The sequence below is a fragment of the Bos mutus genome, chromosome 13 (genome assembly GCF_027580195.1).
Source record: "Bos mutus isolate GX-2022 chromosome 13, NWIPB_WYAK_1.1, whole genome shotgun sequence".
In the NCBI taxonomy this organism is placed as follows: Eukaryota; Metazoa; Chordata; class Mammalia; order Artiodactyla; family Bovidae; genus Bos; species Bos mutus.
In genome coordinates, this window is record NC_091629.1 from 47373930 (window position 1) to 47398045 (window position 24116).

Below are 24116 nucleotides of genomic sequence, written 5' to 3' on the forward strand. Positions count from 1 at the left end.
TTAAGGTTGTCCCTAATCCAATATGACTGCTCTCCTTATAAGAAGGGAATTCAGAAACACAGATGTCTTCAGAAAGAACATGTGAAGACACATGGAGAAGAAAGATACAAAGGAGGGGGGCTTCAGAAAAAAACAACCCTGACAAAACCTCAAACTTCTGGCTTCCTGAATTGTGAGAAAAGAAAAATCTCTGTTGTTAAAGCTACCCAGTCTGTGATACTGTGTTATGACAGCCAAACTAACATGCCAAAAAGAACAGTTCCATAAAATTCAGCTATACACTTTTTTTAGGGTCGCACAGAGCCAGACACAACTGAAGTGGCCTAACACACATGCATACGCTTTTTTTAATATTCCAGTGTAGGGAAATAACACCTTTCTTACCACGTCCTTTTTTCTGCCCTCCTTTGTTGTCTTATTCATATTTCCCCTGAGAATCGATTTGCACTGAAAAGGCTTTGGTAAATAGAAGATGGACATGGGTGACTAATCGTGGCTGTCCAGAACTGGGAGCTGAAAATATCACCAGAGAAATGCAAAGTAGAATGTTCTGTGAAACAGTATGGACAAATTGCAGAACGTGGGAAATGGTGAGAGTGAGGAGCTTGTAAACATGCTATAAACCTTTGACTTTATGACTAATCCAAAGAAACTGATTAGTAACTTGAAGAAGAGGATGTGCGTAAACTATTAAAGTATGAATGAGTATATAGTGTATAAATAGTCACTGTCTTGTTTTTAAATTTATTTTTCACTGAAGTATAGGTGATTTATATTGGAGAAGGCAATGGCACCCCACTCCAGTACTTTTGCCTGGAGAATCCCATGGATGGAGGAGCCTGGTAGGCTGCAGTCCATGGGGTCGCTAAGAGTTGGACACGACTGAGCGACTTCACTTTGACTTTTCACTTTCATGCACTGGAGAAGGAAATGGCAACCCACTCCAGGGTTCTTGCCTGGAGAATCTCGGGGACGGGGGAGCCTGGTGGGCTGCCGTCTGTGGGGTCGCACAGAGTCAGACACAACTGAAGCGACTTAGTAGTATAGGTGATTTATAGTGTTGTGTTAGTTTTTGCTATGTAACAGAATGATTCAGTTTTACACATAAATATTTTTTCGTATTCTTATTACAGGATATTGAATATAGTTCCTTGTGCTATACAGTATGACCTTGTTGTGTATCCATTCTCTGTACGGTGGTCTGCCAAACTCCCCATCCACCCCTCCCCCGTATTTCCTCCCTCTTGGCCCCAAGTCTGTGGACTGTGTCTGTGAGTCTGTTTCTGTTTCATAAAAGAGTTCATTTGTGCCATATTTTAGATTCCACGTATAAGTGCTGTCATATGATACTTGTCTAAACAGTCAACAAATCTTATTTATTGTAACTAAATAGTTTTTAAATCCATCCCCATTTTTCCATTCCTACTGCTGCTCCTATCCAAGGCCACAGTCGTCTCCCACTATAATAACCTTGTAAGTTAGTCTCTTCCTGTATCATGATCTCACCATTTCCCCAACTGTAGCTAGTGATCTTTCTTTTCTTAGGACATATTTCAAGTTTACAAAATAGGAAAAAAACAGTATAACAAACACCCATGTACCCACTGTTTGTCAGATTTTAATGTTTTGTCTTATAATTTGCTTCAGATCTTTTAAAGAAGTGAAATGTTAGAACTACAGCTTGTGACTGTGCCTGATTCCATACCTTTCCTCCCTTTGCAGTAATCATTATCTTGAATTTGATGTTTATTATTCCCTTGGCTTAAAAAAGTACTTTACTACATATACATATGTAAATGTAAATCAGTCCCTTATCACATAATTTTAAATGGTTTTTATAGAAGTATCCTACTATCCCTATTTTCCATACAACATACTCTTTAGCAAGTATGGCTACACTGTTTGGGGATTTAACTTTTCAATACACAGAGCTTTAATTAGTTTACTTATTTTAACAGTCTTCACTGTTTTTTATGAATAAGCTACAATTGTCTATTCTCTGTTGCTGGACATTTATGTATGTAAATTTTGTATATTTTAGTAATTGCTCATCAGGTTACACCAAAAGTCTTGCGGGCATGTAGTAAGATTTACGTTGAATTTATTAATTAAAGTGAAGTGAAAATATTAGTGAGTTTTCCACCCATAAGTACGACAGATCTTTCCGATTATTTGTCTCCTTTCATGTCTTTCAGTCTACTCATATTCTTTATAAAGATTTTATGTATCTTGAGTTATATTTATTTCTAAGTGGTTTATAATTGTTGTTGTGTATTCGTATCTTTTTGAAATTACTGTTTATTTGCTGGTACATAGGAATGTAATTTTTAAAGCTGTTCATTTATTTTTGGCTGTTCTGGGTCATCTTCGCTGCACAGTTTTCTCTAGTTGGAGTGAGCGGGGGGCTACTCTTGGTTACGGCGCAAAGGCTTCTCTCGTTGCAGACTCTGGGTTCTCGGGCATGCTGGCTTTTGGTAGTTGTAGCATGTGGCTGCAGTAGTTGCGATTCCCGGGCTCCAGAGCACAGGCTCAACAGTTGTGGCATACGAACTTGGTTGCTCTGTTGCACGTGGGATCTTCCTGGTCCAGGGATCAAACCTGTGTTTCTTGCATTGGCAGGCGGATTCTTTACCACTGAGCCACCAGGGAAGCCCAGAAATGCAATTAATTTTTTTTTTTTTTTTTTTTTTTGGGCAAAAGCAAAGATAGCTTTATTGGGAAAGCTGACAATCCTGGGAAGAAGCTGGACTCATGTTCCAAAAAACCAAATCCCCATTGCTGATCAGAGGGCAAGAGATTTTAAAGAATTAGATGTCCATCAGCAGATGAATAGATAAGAAAGCTGTGGTACATAGACACAATGGAGTATTACTCAGCCATTAAAAAGAATACATTTGAATCAGTTCTAATGAGGTGGATGGAACTGGAGCCGATTATACAGAGTGAAGTAAGCCAGAAAGAAAAACACCAATACAGTATACTACTACTACTGCTAAGTCACTTCAGTCGTGTCCGACTCTGTGCGACCCCATAGACGGCAGCCCACCAGGCTCCCCCGTCCCTGGGATTCTCCAGGCAAGAACACTGGAGTGGGTTGCCATTTCCTTCTCCATGCAATTAATTTTTAAAATACTAGGCTTTTATCTAGTACCCTTCCTAAACCTGCATTTTTTTTTCTAATACTGGGTGGTAGAGTCTCTTGGGTCGACATAGAATGTTATCTTGTGTGTGCAAAAGGATCATTTTATTTATTTCTTTCCAGTCCTTATACCTGTTACGGTTGGCTAACAGTCCTGCTGCCATGACTTGTGGTGGTGGTGTTTTAGTCACTAAGTCATGTATGACTCTTGCGACCCCATGGACTGTAGGCTGTCAGGCTCCTCTATCCATGGGATTTCCCAGGCAAGAATACCAGAGTGGGTTACCATTTCCATTTCCAAGGGATCTTCCTGACCCAGGAATCGAACCCACTTCTCCTGCATGGCAGGTGGCCTCCTGCATTGCAAGTGGATTCTCTACTGCTGAGCCACCAGGGATTCCTACTATGGCTTAACTCTTGAGTAAATATTGAAAAGAAGCATTGATAATGGACATCTTTTTCTTTGAGAGTTGAAAGGTGATGCTTATATTTCACCAATAAGTATATGGGTTTTTAGAGGAGACCCTTTATCAAGTTAAGGAATTGATCTTCTATTTCTAGTTTTATTCATGTTTATAAATGGAATTGGGTTTTATTGACTGGTTTTCTATAATTGTAGAGAGATCTTAAGGTGGATTTATTAAAAGTGATTTTTATTGGAGTATAGTTGATGTATACAGTTGTGTTAGTTTCTGCTATACAGCAGAAAAAATCAGTTACATTTATACATCCACTCTTTTTTAGATTCTCTTCCCATCTAGGTTATTACGGAGTATTGAGTAGTTTCCTGTGCTATACTGTAGGTTCCTGTTAGTCATCTGTTTTATGTTTGCTACTGCTAAGTCGCTTCAGTCGTGTCCGACTCTGTGCGACCCCATAGACGGCAGCCCACCAGGCTCCACCGTCCCTGGGATTCTCCAGGCAAGAATACTGGAGTGGGTTGCCATTTCCTTCTCCAGTGCACGAAAGTGAAAACTGAAAGTGAAGTCACTCAGTCGTGTCCGACTCTTAGAGACCCCATGGACTGCAGTCTACCAGGCTCCTCTATCCATGGGATTCTCCAGGCAAGAGTACTGGAGTGGGGAGCCATTGCCTTCTCCCATAGTTACCTATGCTATGCTAAGTCACTTCAGTCGTGTCCGACTCTGTGCGACCCTGTAGATGGTAGCCACCAGGCTCCGCCGTCCCTGGGATTCTCCAGGCAAGAACACTGGAGTGGGTTGCCATTTCCTTCTCCAGTGCATGAAAGTGAAAAGTGAAAGTGAAGTCGCTCAGTCGTGTCCGACTCTTAGCGACCCCATGGACTGCAGCCAACCAGGCTCCTCCATCCATGGGATTTTCCAGGCAAGAGTACTGGAGTGGGGTGCCATTGTTTTATGTTTAGTAGTGTGTATATGTCAGTTCCAGTATCCCAATTTACCCCATTCCCCCTTGGATACCATAAATTTGTTTTCTACATCAGTGACTATTTCTATTTTGTAAATATGATCATTTGTGTCATTTTTTAGATTCCACATATAAGCGATATCATGATATTTGACTTCAGTACTGTGACAATCTCTAGGTCTATCCATGTCACTGCAAACTGCATTATTTCATTCTTTTTAAGGTGTTTTTCAAAAATCTGTTAATGTGGTGAATTATTGGACTTTCTAATATTAAATTATCCTTACATTCTTAGATAAACTCAGCTTGATTGTAATTTTTAAAAAATACGTTACTGGATTTGGTTTGCTAATTTTCTTAGCTTTATTGTGAGATAATTTATATATAATAAAATACACTCATTTAATATAAAAAATTTGAGTTTTAGCTATTGTATGTAGTTATTTTAACATCGTTACCATCAAGATGTGGAATATTTCCATCACCATAAAAAGATTTATCATGCCTCCTAATGTGCCCCTTGTGGTCAGTTTCTTCCCATCGGTACCAGGCACTGATCTGTTTTTTGTCACTCGTTCTGTCTTGTCTAAAGTTTCATATAACTAGGATACTATAGTATATAGTTTTGTTGTGTGTCTGGCATCTTTCACTTAGCCTAATGCTTCTGGCATTCGGCCATGTTGTTGGATGGTAGTATGTTCCTTTTCGTTGATATGTTACACTTTGTGTTTCTTTGATGGCTAGTATGTCTTACACCTTTTTATGTCCTCACCAGCCATTTATATATCTTCTTTGAGAATTGTTCCTTCACATCTTTTTGTGCATTCTTAAAATTGGGTTGTTTGTTATCATCAAGTTGTTAGAGTTATTTATATGTTCTGGGTTATCTTTGTTTCTGGTGTCAGATGGCACTAGTTGAAGACAGGGAAAGGTGGGATGACTAAGAGGGAAATGAGCATAGTCATGAAGCAAGTGGTCCTTCACAGGTATGCTGGTCATCTTTGAGGTTCTCCATTTAGATCTGTCTGAATTTTGGAAGAACATCAGATAACTAGCCTCCTTTTTGCAGCTCTTCAGCTTCATGTTGTTAGTGTTTTGTCTTTAAATAATTTTTTTTCTGTTTTAAAATAATTTTTATATGTTATTTTCTTTCACTGTCAATAGTAGAAGTCTCTTCACATCCAGGCTTTAGAAAATAAAACATTATTCAGATGAGCCACTTTGGTGGATGTGGTTTTTTACCAAAAGGTTTATAGGCATAAAATAAAAAATAAACTAAGAATTAGGCATTTGAATTTTTCCAGTTTTTTAATCAACCATAGTAGAGATCAGTAAACTGTGGTCCACTGCCTGGTTTTGCAAATAAAGTTTTATTGGAACACAGCCCAGTTCTTTGTATACTGTCTACTGTGCCACCACAGCAGAGTTGAATAGTTGTGACAGAGAGCATATGGCCCAAAATGCCAAAAATATTTACTGTCTTGCCCTTTACAGAAAAAGTTTGCTGATCCCTAACTGTAGAAATGTATTAAATTAATTTTTCAATGTATTTATGAATGTGGAATGGAAACATCTGTTTTTTTCAATCCTTATCATTAGTATATGGTAAAGCATTTATTTTGTTTCAGTTGGGTTCTGTTTTCAAAGTCCCTTGTAAAATACTTTCTAGTAGTTTCTTTACCTGAATACTTATGCCTCTGTTTTTGTTGAATAATAAATTATCTCTCATTGTAAACAGTTATTCCTGGCTATCACTGCATATGAAGCCTGCATGTTGTTAGAAAGTTGAATGTGTTGTCAGGTTTGTGGCAGAGCTACAAGAACGGGAAATGCTTATCCTTATAAAGCCTATAAGTGCGACAGTAATTTTGATGTTCTTTCCATGATCTTTAAAAGATTAAAATAGTCAGTTTTGGAGATGCTTCTTACCTGATGGTTACACATTTAGAACATTTACCTATCCTTGGCAATTGTTAAAGAGAAATTGTGGTCAAGAAAATCTTTTTCCTGATTTTTCCTTGGTCTGATACCCACTTTTGGGACAGCATTCAAACCGTACACTTCATGCTTTTTGTCCAGATGTGCTGCAGGACAGCCCATGTAGCCTTCCCAGTAAACTACCTAATGGTCTATAAAGACTTCCCTGGCCTTCATGAATTAAGTAATGCTTCTACTTCTTTATTTTCTTAGTATTTTGTACACATTTAAATATATCTGTCTTTCCTGTGACTCAGGGTCCTGTCTTCTTTCTCTCTCTCCCAGAGTCTTGCAGATACAGGGCAGTTGGTATTGTGGAAACTAGAGCACCTCAAAATTCAGCTACAAATGATTGCAAATAGTTCAGTTATATATCAGAGAATTGTTTCAATACAAATGTACTGTGGTACACTCCCACAATGAACTGTCATGAATTGATTTTTTTTTAATTACAGTATAGTTGACTTACAGTGTTGTGTTTCTGTTGTACAGCAAAGTGAATAAGTATACCTATACTTATATACAGTCTTTTTTAGATTCTGTTCCCATATAGATCATTACAGAGTATTGGGTAGAGTTCCTTGTGCTATATATAGTAGGTTCTTATTAGTTATACAGTATATATTTATACTATGCTATATATGTTTACCGGAGAAGGCAATGGCACCCCACTCCAGTACTATTGGCTGGAAAATCCCACGGATGGAGGAGTCTGGAAGGCTGCAGTCCATGGGGTCGCTGAGGGTCGAACATGACTGAGCGACTTCACTTTCACTTTTCACTTTCATGCATTGGAGAAGGAAATGGCAACCCACTCCAGTGTTCTTGCCTGGAGACTCCCAGGGACGGGGGAACCTGGTGGGCTGCCGTCTATGGGGTCACACAGAGTCGGACACGACTGAAGTGACTTAGCAATATATATTTACTATATACCATAGATATTTAAATATACTATATATATTTATATATAGTAGTGTGTATATGTCAATCCCAATTTCCTAGTTTATCCCTCCCCCACCCATCATTCATTTGTTTATTTAAAAAAAAAAAGTTGTGGAATTAGAACTTTCAGGACATGCTGTTAAATTAGAAAATGAAACAAAAAAACAAGGAGCAATACAGTTTGTATGTAGTATAGATCAGTTGCCTGTTGTTTTATGCTACAACAAACCATGCTAAACCTTAGTGGCTTATAAATCCATGAGACAAGAGGTTCTGTTCTTGCTCGTGCTCATTTATTCATATGTCTGCAAGCAGTTACCTACAGATCATACTCATTAGGTTAGGCTCTTAGATGTTTGGGGATCAGCTCATTTGTAGAGAGAAAGAATGGGTGGATATACAAGAAACAGATTTAAGTGGTTTTGAGTGAGATGTGGGGTATATAGGGACAGGAGCAGGGAGTATTTCTTTTTATATCATATATTAATTTTTGAACAATACAAATATATGCTTATTCATACAAAAAAGAAAATTATCTACCTAACCTCTGCCCACCCCACCCCACCCCCATAGTTCTGTTTAAACTATGACAGTTGTTTCTTAGTTAGGAATCTGATTTGTTTTAAAGAATTGGTAATGACTTCCTTGGTTCACCCTGTTTGGAATGATCAGTATTCCTGTGCTATTCATCTCAAAGATCTATCAGTTCATTTCAGTTCAGTTGCTCAGTCGTGTCCAACTCTTTGACTCCATGGACTGCTGCATGCCAGGCCTCCCTGTCCATCACCAACATCATGAGTTTACTCAAACTCATGTCCATTGAGTTGGTGATGGCATCCAACCGTTTCATCATCTGTCGTCCCCTTCTCCCGCCTTCAATCATTCCTAGCATCAGGGTCTTTTCAAATGAGTCAGCTCTTCACATCAGGTAGCCAAAGTATTGGAGTTTCAGCTTCAGCATCAGTCCTTCCAATGAATATTCAGGACTGATTTCCTTTAGGATGGACTGGTTGGATCTCCTTGCAGTCCAAGAGACTCGCAAGAATCTTATCGATCACCACAGTTCAAAAGCATCAATTCTTTGGTGCTCAGCTTTCTTTATGGTAAGAAAGTATAACTATAGTATAGTAAGATCTATATTCAGCTTATTTTTCTCAGAGATGATAATCAGGAGCACTTGATCATATCTTCTTCTCTCTAGAACTTAGCATAGATTAACATCTCAATGGCCAAGTAAAATCATTAACAGGGTTATTGGGAGGGGATATGTCAGAAACCATAGTCACACAGCAAGTAAGTGATAGAGCATCCTTCATATCAAGCTCACCTTCTTTCAGCTAAAGTTCATTCCCCTTTGCAGCTCTGGGGTTTCCACCTCTTTCCAGTTGTTTGTGGGCACTCCTTCCCCTCGCATAGTTGGCATTTGTCTTCTCTCTTATTTATACTTCTTGTATTTGTTGCTCCTTCATCAACCTGAAAGTAATTTTTTTAAAACTGTAATAAAAAAAAACTAACGGAAAAGCAGTTTATAATGACTTGTAAATGCCCTCATTTGTGGGCAGTTTATCATACAAGATTCTTCCCAAGTAGGACTTAGTTACACAGGATGTTTATGTTTGTGTTTAGCATTACTTTCTCTTAAAGCTACAGAATACTTCTGCCCTTTAGTTTCATGTTTGATTCTTCAGCTTCTTATGTGGGGGATATCACAGTACCCTCACCCAGAGAACTGTTCATCATTTTTTCTTTCTGTCAGTTTTCTGTTTTCGTGACTCGCTTAGCACCTTTCACAGTGGAGGGGTAAAATCATTACCCAGACATAGTTTCCCGTGTTTGTCCTTCTTCTTTAGCTTAAGTTGTTTGGCGTTATGTTGTTAGGTGGTGAACCATCAGTGGTTTTGCAAATTCATGTGATCACATTTCCAATATATCCAGATATTTTAAATAATCAAAGCACAAACTCATAGAGTGACTGAATAATTACTTTGAACTTTAGAATCTGTGTTTTAAGATCTAGTTGAACCTTTCTGATAAAACTAAGGGTTAATTTAATTTTCTAGGACTGAATACTTTGTCTCTTTAATGGTTCAGGCAGTGGTGTTTATGGGCTCAAGTCACGCTTAAGAAAATAGAATTTCTTCTGTTTGAACTTTAACGTTCTCTGGAATTGAAAAGAGCTCAAAATATGGTTGATTCTTTCAAGGGATCCAGCTAGATGTTTTATAAAACATCAGTTTTAAAAAAATTCAGAAATGATGTCATTCTAAAAGCGACTGGCCACCAAGCAGAGGGTTAAAATGCCTACTTTGGAATATACTCCTTATCCACCATCTGAACAACTGTTGCATTTATCAGATTATGAACCAGGATAGAACTCTCATGTTATCAGGTGCAGTCTTGCTGCCCAGCTTCCAACACAGTATCATCTTACATTATACTTGGTACTTTTGCAACTGTTAATTCTTAGATTTTTTTCCATACAATATCACTGAGGTCGCATGGACTGTTGATCGTATGCTCATTTTCTGTGGGGAACAAATGTCAATATTAACTTGGACATAGTCACAAGACGAGTTAAGTGATAAAATCAGGCACTAGTCTTCATGTTTTCTAATCATTATTAGTATTCTTTCTTAAAATAGCTTCTTTATATCCAGCACTAGCATTATCTCTAATCCTTACAACAGAATGAGGCCCAGAAAAGTGAAGTGATTTAATAAAATTCACACAGGCTGTTAGAATGACGGTTCACACCAAACCTTTCCATCTCTGTACCCACACTCTTCCGACTAGACAGTGTTGTTGCTTGAAACCTGAGGCATACCACTAGTGTTGCAGGTTTGGGAGTAGTGATGTGAATAAAGGATAGGTAGTTTTAACCTATAAACAATACTCTGGAGTTTGGGTTTTTCCCATTGTCTAAGCTTTCACTTGGTATATAATTCAGTGTTCTGCAGTTGGGCTGCTCTGAGTTTTTCGTTCTGCCAAGTGCTTAGTGCTAAAACACATCTCACTGCTAAGCCCTCCTCGGGCCTTTGGCGCCCTTGCTGTAGAGGCAGGTGGTTTGAAGAAAGGCTCCCTCTAGGTTGTTGCACATTGTACACAACACACAACAGTGCGAGACAACTGTCAGCTCCTCCCTTCTTCTCTCCTCTCACCCTCCAGAAAGCTGGGCCCAGATGGAAGAGCTGGAAGCATGTCAACTGCGCTCTGAAGGGCATTGAGAAAATACTGTCAGGAAGAAAAAGGCAAACGTGATAGCTAATTAGTCCACTCATCAGACAGGACTACCATCAATTTCATCGTGAAAATGTCCCGGACAGAGAGATGGAAGGGCTGGCAGAGTGTTGCCCACATGGCTCTCAAAGAGGATTTTTTTTGTCAGGGGATTTGTAACTTGGGATTGCTACCCTGATTGACTGTACATACTCATTTTCTCTCTCCCCAAAATGTGGCCACTGCAAACTAAAGTAGAAAAATTCTTTGGAGGGATATTTTCCTCATGAGAACGTGCCCTTCAGTGTACAAAGATTTGCCTTTTTGCCAGGGTCATGAATGCTTTTAGATATACTGTATTTATAACTACGATCTCAGTGAAGGAAAACTTTGATGTAATATTCTCATTTTTCTATTTCTTGTACTTTGAATTTAGCAGTTATTGGAGAATAAGTGCATGGTACTTAAGTGAAAAGCTTGGAATGGCTGAGAGGAACATAGCTCAACTTAAAGGATATTATGGTAGCCCTGACCCTATTTTAACCAAGTAGGTAACAAGTTTCCTTTAATGGGAAAAATAACCCTCTGAAGGTATTAGAACATTACTCTTCAAGTCCTATTCATATTAGCTCAGACCTAATTCTAATGTCAAGTTTAATCTACCCAATCTGATTTTCTGGGATTTGTTGCCATCGAGTATTGTCAAACAGCTATAAATTGTCCTTGTGGATGAAGTAGCCTGTGTTTAGGATCACCTCTACTTTTATTTTGGAGAAGGCAATGTCACCTCACTCCAGTACTCTTGCCTGGAAAATCCCATGGACAGAGGAGCCTGGTAGGCTACAATCCATGGGGTCGTGAAGAGTCGGACACGAGTGAGCGACTTCCCTTTCACGTTTCACTTTCATGCATTGGAGAAGGAAATGGCAACCCACTCCAGTGTTCTTGCCTGGAGAATCCGAGGGACGGGGGAGCCTGGTAGGCTGCCATCTATGGGGTCACACAGAGTTGGACACGACTGAAGTGACTTAGCAGCAGCAGCAGCAGCTACTTTTATTTTATTTTTTGGACACTCGTCATAAATGACATGCCTGGTATCAGAGATGTTGTCTGAGACATTGGAGTGGAGACAACATCTCCACTCTTTTTTCATATTTAGAATAGTTGATATATATAAACATGTATTTCATCATCCATAGTAATTTATATACAGTTGACTATGATTCTGTTTCCATTCTATTGCAGTTGATGTTCACTTGTCTGGATAGTCCCAAATTAGCTATCCACTCCCCACTACTTTGATTAATTTATTAGAAGTCAAGAAAGAATGCAGTTGAGATAAGCTGAATTCATAAGCTGGTTTCTTTCTTTCCCAGCCACTGTTCTCACTGTTAACCCTTGTGTCACATAATCCCTTGACCTCGCTGCCTTGTCTTAGATTCCTAGGATTGCCATAACAAAGTACCACAAACTGAGTGACTTAAAACAACACTATTCTCTTACAGTTCAAGAGGCCAGATGTCCAAAATCAAGGTATCAGCAGGGTTGATTCATTCGTGGCCTCAGAGAAAGAATCTTTTTTATCCTTGTCTTCTAATTTTAGGTAGTTACTGACAGTTCTTGGCATTCCTTAGCTTGCAGATGCCACTGTTCCAATCTCTGCCTCCATTGTCACATGGTGTTCTCTCTGTGAGCCTAGGTCTGTCTTCAGGTAGACTTCCCTCTGTCTGTCTTTTCCCTCCTCTTATAAGGACATGGGATTTAGAAACTACTCAGATAATCCAGGATAATCTCCTTCCCTCAAGATCCTTAATTATGTCTTCAAGGACCTTTTTTTCCAAATAAGGAAACATTCACAGTCAAGGAATTAAGAGGTGAACATATTTTGGGCAACCACCATTCAGCCTATTATACTAAGTAATCATCTTCATAACTTCTTAGTCCTCTAGGTAGATATGTTGGTATTAGGTTGGCACAAAAGTAAGTACAGATTCAGAACATGAATTATATAAATTATTGTAACCAGGCTCAAACACATCTTTATTAATCAAAATAGGAACCATTACAATCAGCACATACTTGCCAAAGAGAAAGAAGTTTGTTTACTCCTGTAGCCGAAAAACCCGTGCTTCGGAATTTGACCAACTCTTGGAAAGCATTTTCTACCTCCTGCTGATTGTGAAAGCATTTTCCTTGCAAAAAGTTGTCGATGTTTGAAGTGGTATTTGGTTGACAAGAGGTCAGTGGAGGATGAGGCAAAACTTTATATCCCAATTCATTCAACTTTTGAAGCACTGGTTGTACAACGTGCAGTCGGAAGTTGTAGAGAATTGGGCCCTTTCTGTTGACCAGTGCCGGCTGTAGGCATTGCAGTTTTCGGTGCATCTCATCGATTTGTTAATGGTTTGGCTGGGATTCAGGAAGCTGTAATGGATCAGACGGGCAGCAGACCACCAAACAGTGACTATGACATTTTTTGGTGCAAGTTTGGCTTTGAGAAGTGCTTTGGAGCTTCTTGGTCCAACCACTGAGCTGCTCATCACCAGCTGTCATATAAAATCCTCTTTTCGTCACATGTCATAATCCAGTCAAGAAATGGTTCATTGTTATTGTGTGGAATAAGAGAAGACAACACTTCAAAAAATGACGATTTTTTTGGACTTGGAGTCAGCTCATGAGGAACCTGCTTATCAAGCTTTTTCACCTTTCCAATTTGCTTCAAATGCCACATGACCATAGAATGGTCGACGTTGAGTTCTTGGGCAACTTCTCATGTAGTTGCAAGAGGATCAGCTTCACTGATTGCTCTCGGTTGTCGTTGTCAGCTTCCAATGGCTGGCCACTGCACTCCTCATCTTCAAGGCTTTCGTCTGCTTTGCAAAACTTGATCCACCCCCTCACTGTGTGTTCATTAATTTAAGAATGTATTCCACTGCTGCTGCTGCTAAGTTACTTCAGTCGTGTCCGACTCTTTGTGACCCCATAGACGGCAGCCCATCAGGCTCCTCCCCCGTCCCTGGGATTCTCCAGGCAAGAACACTGGAGTGGGTTGCCATTTCCTTCTCCAATGCATGAAAGTGAAAAGTGAAAGTGAAGTCGCTCAGTCGTGACCGACTCTTAGCGACCCCATGGACTGCAGCCAACCAGGCTCCTCCATCCATGGGATTTTCCAGGCAAGAGTACTGGAGTGGGGTGCCATTGTATTCCACTATCAAACAGCAAATTTCAACAATGCAAAAATGGCAATTACATTTGCACCAACATAATATTTCAGATTGTTGTCACTGTTTTTATTATAGAAAATTCTGACTTCCATTCCTTTTATTCTTTACAGTGGGTGCTGACAAAAGGGTGCCAGCGATGCCTGGATCTCCTGTGGAAGTGAAGATACAGTCAAGATCCTCCCCTCCCACCATGCCGCCCCTTCCACCAATAAATCCCGGAGGACCCAGGCCTGTGTCGTTCACTCCTACAGCACGTGAGACCTCTTAGTTGCTTGGGTTTGTGGTTTACAGTGATGTTTGGATCTAAATGAATGTCATTAAGTCTTCTATATTCACTGCTCAACATTTTCTTAATGGCTATTAACAATACACACATATATTTGGTTGTTTCTTTTTCCCTCAGAGAATAGTACATAACTCTTTCAGGTACTTGGAAATTTAGTAGTATAAATATTTTGTTTTCATATTTTTGACTTAAAAGTATCTATTTTAATTTCTTTGACTCTAAAAGGATGAATTTTCAATTATTATACTGGTTCATAGGATTCAAAGTAAATTTTATAAAATTATTGAACTACTCCACGAGTGTCATGGTAAGGTATTTTTACAAAAGAAAATGATTGTTTTATTAGTTTAGTAGGGCTGCTTTAACAAAATTCCAAAGACTGGGTGATTTAAACGACAGAAACTTATTTTTTCACAGGTCTGGAGGTTAGAGGTCTAAGATCAAGATGTCAGCAGATTGGTTTTTTCAGAGGCTCTCTCTCTCTCTGTCTTGAAGAGAGCTGCCTTCTTGCTCTGTCGTCTCATAGCCTTTCCTTGTGCGTGTGCATCCTTGATGCTTCTTCCTCTTCTTATAAGTACAATAGTCATGTTGGATTACGACGTAGGTTCATGACGTCATTTAACCTTTAAGGTCCCTGTCTCCAAATACAGTCACGTTCTAAGGTACTCTGGTGATCAGAACTTCAACACAGGAATTTGAGAGGGTGATATAATTTAGTCCATAACAATCCTATTAAGACAATAAATGTATAATAAGTTGCTCAGCCTTATTAGTCAAAAAGGAACTAAAACCAGTGTAGTATTGTGTACACCCAAGAACGTTCAGAATGAAATAGAACATCAAGTCTTGGTGAGAGTATGTGTGAAGCAACTTGAACAATACATTGTTTATAAGAACGTTTTTTGGTACTATCTACTAAAGCTGAATTTCCCCAAACCCTGTAACAAATTTAGCCCTAAAACCTCAATTTTAAAAAGAAGATTTAATTATTTATAGTCCCAAAACATTTGAAGTTAAGTAACTGGCAACTGGAGCAATTTGAGCCAGAATTTATGATATGAAGTTTGGTATCTTTTCCCCTTAATTTCTGTAATTTTATCTCACAGTTAAACAGCCTTAGATAAAGGTACTATCTTTGAAGTGAAGCAGATTTAAATCTAGACTATCAGATTTCAAGATACACGCTGTAGAATTCTATGTGTATCTGTATGTTTAACTAAATTGAGCCCTTTTGACCTCCATACTTGACTGTTTAGGGATGAATATGTGTTATTTCAGAAAATGTGATCATGCCAAGTAAGTATCAGAGTGGCCAAAAGCATGGTAATGTATTATATTTATGAGTTGCTTCAAAAGAGGGCAGCTTTCCAGTAGCAGTGGGCCTTTCTGTGAACACCTTTGCAGCTAATTTTCTGAATTGCTGAGGTTGAGTGTTAAACCTTCCTTGCCAGTAGTAGCTCTAATGTCCTTTCCTGGAAGACAGTAGAAAGATTACCATCTTTTTTCTCAGCCTGTTAACCCTCTATGCAGTGAGCCTTTTAGCAACATTTTAATATATGCTTTGATAGCTAATTATGATAAACACAGATGTATATTTATCAAGAATTGGACAGTCTTTCAAGGCAGTGCAAATATAGCAAGAACTAAGTATAATTTGGTAAGTAAAATAAGGGGCACATGTACATAGCACAGAAAAGTTATGAAATCTAGTAGGAGCAACATGCATGCGTGCTGAGTCGCTTTTGTTATGTCCAGCTCTTTGCGACCTCATGGACTGTAGCCTGCCAGGCTCCTCTGTCACACAGTCTGTCAAATAATGCTTCTTAATACAGGTGATGTGTTTTTAGACATTGTTTTATTTTGCTAAATTTTCAGGCTTGGAAATGACTAAATAAAAATCTATTGACACTTAGGCATATTTATTTCATTCATCAGGGAAGAAGGGACTTTGCCTCCAAGACCATAGCTCTAGAGCTGTGTTCCAGATTAAAACTACAAGAAATCAGTGTTCAGAACAATGGGCAAATAGGAAAACTAATTAATCACATATATTATCATTAGAGCAGAAATATAGAATGGAAGTATCCCATACGGTATCTAGAAGACGCTTGGCACTATCAAGGCAGAGAAAAACAGATTTTGATGAACGTGAATATTCTGAATGGTCAAAGAGATACATATATATCTCATTGTAGGAATAAATCAATAAACCTATGGGGTAGGAAAAAAAATATCATATTAATGCAACTCTCTGCTTTCTGATAATCTTGTTCAAATGCTATATATTTAATTGACCGCTTTGCTTCTTTGGGAGTCTGAAGTTGGGATCAATCTCCTGTTGGAAATAGATTCTACCAGATTCTGCTCATGCAACCCACTGCAAGAAGTCTTAAAAGCTACCCTTCCTCCCCACCCCCAACACCTGCAGAAGTTAGATGTCCCTTCTCTTTGCTCTTGTGGCTCTCAACACTCCTCTCAACATGTCTGTGTTACTCTGTTACCGTTTTTTATCAGGCAGTCTGTCTCATTGTAAAGCAGTGTTGTTGAGGGCTGAATCAGTGTCTTCTATATGCTTTTATCATGTGAATTACAAAATTCAAATCAATAAATGAAAGAGAATGCAAAAATAAGAAATTAACAGGGATCATTGTGATTTGCACTTAAACCAAGTTTTTCTTTTAGTGAGCAATGGCATCAACCATTCTCCTCCTACCCTTAACGGCGCCCCATCACCACCACAAAGATTCAGCAATGGTCCTGCCTCTTCCACATCATCTGCACTAACTAACCAACAGTTGCCAGCCACTTGTGGTGCTCGGCAGCTCAGCAAGTTGAAACGCTTCCTCACCACTCTGCAGCAGTTTGGCAACGACATCTCACCTGAGATTGGGGAGAAGGTGCGGACTCTTGTTCTAGCGCTGGTGGTAAGTACGGCATCACTGTCAATGACTGCTTTGAGTATGTGGCTCAGAACTGAAGCCAGCAGAGAAATTTGCGCATACTTCTCCTCATTCCCAAACTTGTAGCAGTGTGGTAAATTCTTCAGTCTAGATTAATTTGTAGAATAGTATTGAATCATGGATTTCAGTTGTGGATAATGTTTATCAATTTAATTCCTTTAAGCAACTTTGAATTTGTCTTAAAACTAAGTTTCAAGAGATCCACTGAGGTTCCACTAAGTTTTGTTACTTAATAATATATTCAGTGCCTGGTGCATTGTTTCCTCATACAAATACAGTTTCTTTAGGATTTTCAAGGTACACATAATTTTTTTTTTACCTATACTGAGGGACGAATCCATACTATAAGTTAGAGATTTTCTTACATTGACACCTGGGAGGGTTCAACTCTCAGTATATGTAAGAGAAGAGCTACCAGTTCTTAATGTTTGTAAATTGAATTCCTCAAGATTTACCTCAACTAAAAGCACACTGTGCTCCTGCATATTAGCCTCTTATGTAATAAAGATGATTCACACAACTTGGCAGTTCTCAAAGTGTAATTAGTGAGCCCTTGGATTTCTCAAGACCCTTTCAGGAAGCCCAGGAGGTCAAAAGCATTTTCATAATAATATTAAAGTATTACTTACGTTTTGACTCTTAATTCTCTCATGACTGTTCAATGAAATTTTCTAGAGATTATATGATGTAGGATATTGCAACACATTAAATGCAGAAGAATCCAGCTCTCTTTTATTAAGTTATGTAGCAGAGAGGTTTGTATATCTGTATTATACATAATAGTGTGTATCTGTAAACCCCAAATTCTTAATCTGTCCCTCTCCCACTTTCCTCTTTGGTAGACATAGTTTTTAATCATAAACAGATATTGGATTTTATCAGAAGCTTTTTCTGAGTCTATTGAGATGATAATATGATTTTTATTCTTAAGTTTGTTAATGTCATGTATTACATTGATTGATTTCTAATTATTCATGGTGTATAATCCTTTTAAAGTATTGTTGGAATTGGTTTGCTAGTATTGTTGAGGATTTTTCCATCTATGTTCATCAGTGGTATTAACCTGTAGTTTTCTTTTTTTGTAATATCTTTATCAGGGTGATTGTCACCTAATAGAATGTATTGGAAGTATTCGCTCCTCTGCAAGTTTTTGAATAGTTTCAGGAGGATATGTGTTAACTCTTCTCTAAATGTTTGGTATAATTCACCTGTGAAGCCACCTGGTCCTGAACTTTTGTTTGTTGGGAGTTTTTTAATAACGTATTTAATTTCATTACCGGTAATTGGCCCACTCATATTTTCTATTTCTCCATAGTTCACATGGCAGATTGTATGTTTCTAAGAGTTTGTCCATTTCTTCTAGGTTGTCCCTTTTGTTGGCATATAGTTGCTCCTAATAGTCTCTTACAGCCTTTCATTTTTCTGTGGTATTGGTTGTAACTTCTGCTTTTTCATTTCTTATTTTATTGATTTGTGCCATCTCTTTTTTTATTAATCACTAAAGGTTTATCAGTTTTATTTATCTTTTCAAAGAACCAGTTCTTAGTTTCATTGATCATTTTTTAAAATCTCCACTTCATTTATTTCTGCTCTGATCTTTATGCTGTTTTCCTTCTGCTAGCTTTGGGATTTGTTTTTTCTTCATTCTCTAGCTGCTTTAGGTGTAAGCTTAGGTTGTTTATTTGAGATTTTTCATATTACCTGAGGTAAATTAGTATCACTGTAAACTTCCCTCTTAGAACTGCTTTTGCTGCAACCCATAGGTTTTGGGGTGTCATATTTTTATTTGTCCCCAGGTATTTTTTTTAAATTTCCTCTTCGATTTCTTCAGTGATCCATTGGTTGTTTAGTAGCATATTGTTTAACCTCTGTGTGTTTGTGTTTTAAAAGATACTTGATATGATTTCAGTTTTCTGATGCTTTAATTGCCCAGCATGTGATCTGTCCTGCAGAATGTTCCATTAGCACTTGAAAAGAGTGAGTATCCTGCTGCTTTCAGATGGAATGCCCTATAAATATCAATTAAGTCCATCTGGTATAATTTGTCACTTAAGACCTGTATTTCCTTATTGATTTTCTGTCTGGGTGATATGTTCATTGATTAAACAGAGTATTAAGGTTCTTTGTGTCTGTTAACATTTGCCTTTATATTGCTCCTGTGTTGGGTGCATATATATATTACAATTGTTCTGTCTTCTTGGGTTGATTCTTTGATCATTATATTTGGTGGGGTTTTTTTTTGGTCGGGGGGAGAGAGGTTTGGCCATGCCACTCAGCTTGTGGAATCTTAGTTCCCTGACCGGAAATTGAACCTGAGCCCTCGACAGTGAGAGCATGGTATCCTAACCACTGGACCACTAGGTAATTCCCAGTCACAGTCTTTAAAGTCTATTTTGTCTGATACGAGTATTGCCACTCTGACTTTATTTTGATTTCTATTTGCTTGGAATACCTTTTCCCATCTCCTCTCCTTCAGTCTATATGTGTCTCGAGATCTGACACATACCTCATGCTCAGTCACTTAGTCCTATCTGACTGTACGCAACCCTTTGGACTGTAGCCCGCCAGGCTTAGGCAGCATATATATGGGTCCTGTTTTTGTGTCCATTCAGCCAGTCTGTCCTTTGGTTGGAGCACTTAGTTCATTTACATTTAAGGTAATTATCAGTATATATGCTTATATTGCCATTTTGTTCATTGTTTTTTGGATTTGTATTTTAGGTCCTTTTTTTCCTTTCTTCTTTTGTTCTCTTCTGTGATTTGATGACTATCTTTGCTGTTGTGTTTGAATTCCTTTTTTGTGTGTAGATATATTACAGATTTTTGTTTTGCAGTTACCATTAGGTTTTTGTATAGTGGTCTCTCTCTCTCTCTCTCTCTCTATATATATATGCACATGCTTGTTTTAAGTTGCTGATTTCTTTCAGAAGAGTTTTAGATACTCTGCATTTTGTACTCTGCTCCCCTCATGATTACTGTTTTGGGTTTTATATTTTACATCTAATTGTTTTATGTGTCCCTTAACTGCTTATTGTGGATATGGAAATGTTGCTACTTTAGTCTACCCCACCCTCCAGGAGCTTTGTGTATGGATGATTTCTTGCCTTTATTTATATTTGCCTTTACCAGTAAGCTTTTCCATTTCCTAATTTTTTCATCACTTTAAGTGTATTGTGCCACTCCTCTTTTTTTAGCAGTTTTTGCTAAAAAATCAGCTGATAGCCTTACTGGAGTTCCTTTGTATGTTATTTGTTACTTTTCCCTTATTGCTTTTAATATTCTCTGTTTATCTTTAATTTTTGTCATTTTGTTTACAAATGTGTCTTGGTGTGTTTTTCTGTAGATTAATCCTGTATAGGACAGTGCTTCCTGGGCTTCCAGGTTAAAGAAGTTTTCAGCTATCAACTCTTAATATTTTCTCAGTCTCTTTCTCTTTCTTCTCCTTCGGTGTCCCCTATAATGCAAACATTACCGCACTTGATGTTGTTCTAGAGGTCTCTTACACTGTCTCCATTTCTGTTCATTCTTTTTTCTGTTTGGTAGCAGTGATTTCCATACTTTGTCATTCAGCTCATTTATCGATAATTCTACCTCATTTAGTCTACTATTGATTCCTTTTAGTGAATTTTTCATTTCAGTTATTGTATTCTTCACCTCTTTTTGGTTGTTTTTTATTATTTTCTAATTGTTTCTTGAAAAGTTCTGCTTTATTGCTCTGTGTATCCATTTTCCTCCCAAATTCTTTGATCATCTTTACAGTCATTATTCTGAACTCTTTCTTGGGTGGATTGCCTATCTCTACATCACCTGTTCTCCTGGGGTTTTATTTTGTTCCTTTGTCTGAAACATTCTTCTGTTGCCTCATTTTGTCTACGTTTCTATTTGTATTTTTTTGTATGTGGTAGGTTAGTTACATTTCCTGATTCTGGAGAAGTAGCTCTCTGTAGGAGATATCCTATGCATCCCAGGAGTGCACTCCCCTCTCGTCATCCAAGGAACAGGGGCCAACTGTTCTACGGTAGTGTCTGGCATGCGTTTGCAGACTTGGTTTTTATTTCCTTACAAAAGTTTGTATCCATAACAATTGTTTTTACTTCTCAGTTTTATTTTCAGAGATAGTGATTATTGATAGATGTAACCCACAATAATTAGAGGGTTTACGAGACTATAAAAGTTTATGAACTGCTGCTTTAAAACATTACTCAGTATTGTGTAGAAGAAACCACTTTCATACAAGGCAAAATGTAATAAATGACTTCTTTATCATGTTAGATTCTATCCCTGTTGTTTTGTACAACTGTGGTTATTAGTGGTGGTTCATTATCATTGCTGTATAATGTTTCATTGTAGAAATATACCACAATTTATACTGTATAAAAATATTTTTTTGGGGCTGTGTCGGGTTGTCGTTACCACACAAGGACTTTCTTTAGTTTCAGCAGGTGGAGACTACTCTGTATCTGCAATTCATGGGCTCCTCATTGCTGTGATTTCTCTTGTTGCAGAACATGGGGTCTAGAGCAAGGCTTTCAGTAGTTGTCTTGCACAGGCTTAGTTGCTCTGCAGCATGTAGAATCTTCCTGGACCATGAATCGAACCTGTGTCCCCTGCATTGGCAGCTTAACCACAGTTTATAGTTTTCAATGGACATTTGAGTTTCTTACATTTTGAGGCAGCATCATACGTCCCCCAACACCACTCCCACGTTTCGAGATTTGCTAGAATTCTCGGGATTTGGCATATTGTTGTGCCCAGAGCTGAGATTTAATACAGAAATATAATAAGAATACACAGCTGGATCAGAAAGGTGAGACACAGTCAGGATCTGGAGGAATCCATGTGTAGGCTTCCTTTTTCCCCTGTATCCCATCTGTGAAGATAACAGCAGCATATGTGTGATGTTTCTACCCAAGGAACCCCATTAAACACTCGATGAGTGGGCACATAGGCACTCTGTGCAGCATGTATGAAACTCCAGACTCCTAGAAGGAAAGTTAGTGTTGAGCATAAATCAGAGCTTGTAAAAATAGTACTGTCATCCATTGAGGGAAGGTGTTTTTGTTTCTTTGTTTGGGGTGACGGGGGGTCTGTTTATTGGTCAGATTTTAGAGTACCATGGAAAAGTCTTTCTGACTCTAAACTAATAAAATTTACCTTAAATGTCAAAATGAGTTTGAACATAATTGGAAGCAAAGTAGACATCAGAATTTGTCTGATGCCATTTCCAGCAGCAAATTACTTTAAGTAGCATCTGCTTAATTTCAAGAGTAAAAGGAAAAAATGACAGCTCATTTGCACATGCATGCACACACAAAACGAATTTTTTCCAGCTATGAGCTATGAAAATATACGTTTTGTTTGTTTGTTTGGAGTCTCTATCTCAAGGAGAGCAGAGAAGACTTGAAGAGAAAACATCTTGAGGATACAGTGGAGTGGTTTGCTAGTCCTCGACAGTGAAAGTGTTAGTTGCTCAGTCATGTCTGAATTTGCAAATCCATCAACTGCAGCCTGCCAAGCTCCTCTGTTCATGGGATTCTCCAGGCAAGAATACTGGCGTAGGGTGCCATTCCCTTCTCTAGGGGATCTTCCCGACGCAGAGATCGAAACTAGGTCTCCTGAATTGTGGGTAGATTCTTTACCATCTGAGCCAAACGTAGATATAGCCAATTGTCTCTTTTAAATGGTTGTGCTTGGGTTAAAGTTTCGTTTTTTTTCTCTTTCAGATTTTTTAATTGTTTGATCATGAGGTGGTAAGATACACATAGCACAAAATTTACCACCTTAACTGTTTTTTTTATCTTAACCATTTTTAAGTGCACAGTTCACTGGTACTAAATATACTCATTGTTGTGCAACATCAACCACCATCTACCTTCAGAAGTTTTTTTATCTTTTGGAACTGTAACTTGTGCCCTTAAGCAATGATTCCCTGTTTCATTCTTTCCTCAGCTCTGTCAGCCATCATTCTACTTGACTACTCTAGGTACCTCATATTAGTGAAAGCACAGTATTTATCTTTTTGTGGCTGGCTTATTTCACTTATATAATATTGTCAAAGTTCACCCTATTAGTCTAGAGTCATGTTGTAGCATGTCTTACAATTTTCTCCCTGTTATGAGTTAATACTTCATTATACACACACTCACACACATACACACTATGTTTTGCTTATGCCTTCATCCATTGATGAATACTTGAGATGCTTTCACTTTTTCAGTTATGAAAAGTTTTGTATCAGTGTAGGAAATTATGAGTTCCTAGACACCAGTCAGTGCCCCAACCTTGCAAGCAGGCTTTCCTAAGGTTAGCAGTTGTTGACCAACTATATTGTCTATTCTGTACAAAGGCCATTGTAAATAATGAGCATTTTTATGTATAGTACATGTATGCAAGCATTGCACTGAACAGTGGAATTGTGATTTCATAGGCTATGCTAAGTCACTCCAGTCGTGTCCCACTCTGTGCGACCCCATAGACGGCAGCCCAACAGGCTCCCCCGTCCCTGGGATTCTCCAGGCAAGAACACTGGAGTGGGTTGCCATTTCCTTCTCCAATGCATGGAAGTAAAAAGTGAAAGGGAAGTCGCTCAGTTGTGTCCAACTCTTAGCGACCCCATAGACTGCAGCCTACCAGGCTCCTCCATCCAAGGGATTTTCCAGGCAAGAATCATAGGGTATACGTGTATGTAAATTTAGTATATAAAGCCAAATTGTTTTTCCAAGTTTATGCCAGTTTATATTCTCACATATTGAGATTTTCACTAACATCTTGGGGCTTCCCTGGTGGCTCAGTGGTAAAGAATCTACCTGCCCAGTGTAGGAGAGTCGGGTTCAATCCCTAATCTGGGACAATCCCACACACTGCAGAGCAGTTAAGCCCATGTGTCACAACTCTTGCACATATGCCTTGGAGCCTGGGAGCCACAACGTGGCACCCACGTACCACAGCAGCTGAAGCTGGTACATCCTAGAGCCTGTGCTCCACAA

General features: G+C 38.5%; 1 protein-coding gene across 5 annotated transcripts in view; it reads left to right on the top strand.

The window, feature by feature from the left end:
* The window catches only part of CBFA2T2 (CBFA2/RUNX1 partner transcriptional co-repressor 2), a 142443-nt gene that overhangs the window by 86176 nt on the left and 32151 nt on the right, over window positions 1-24116 (top strand). For all 5 annotated transcript variants that reach the window (XM_070381591.1, XM_070381593.1, XM_070381592.1 and 2 more), the window contains exons 2-3: window positions 13995-14138; window positions 16853-17094. In XM_070381591.1, coding sequence (XP_070237692.1) covers window positions 13995-14138; window positions 16853-17094 — 386 coding nt within the window. The remainder of the gene's footprint in view (window positions 1-13994; window positions 14139-16852; window positions 17095-24116) is intronic.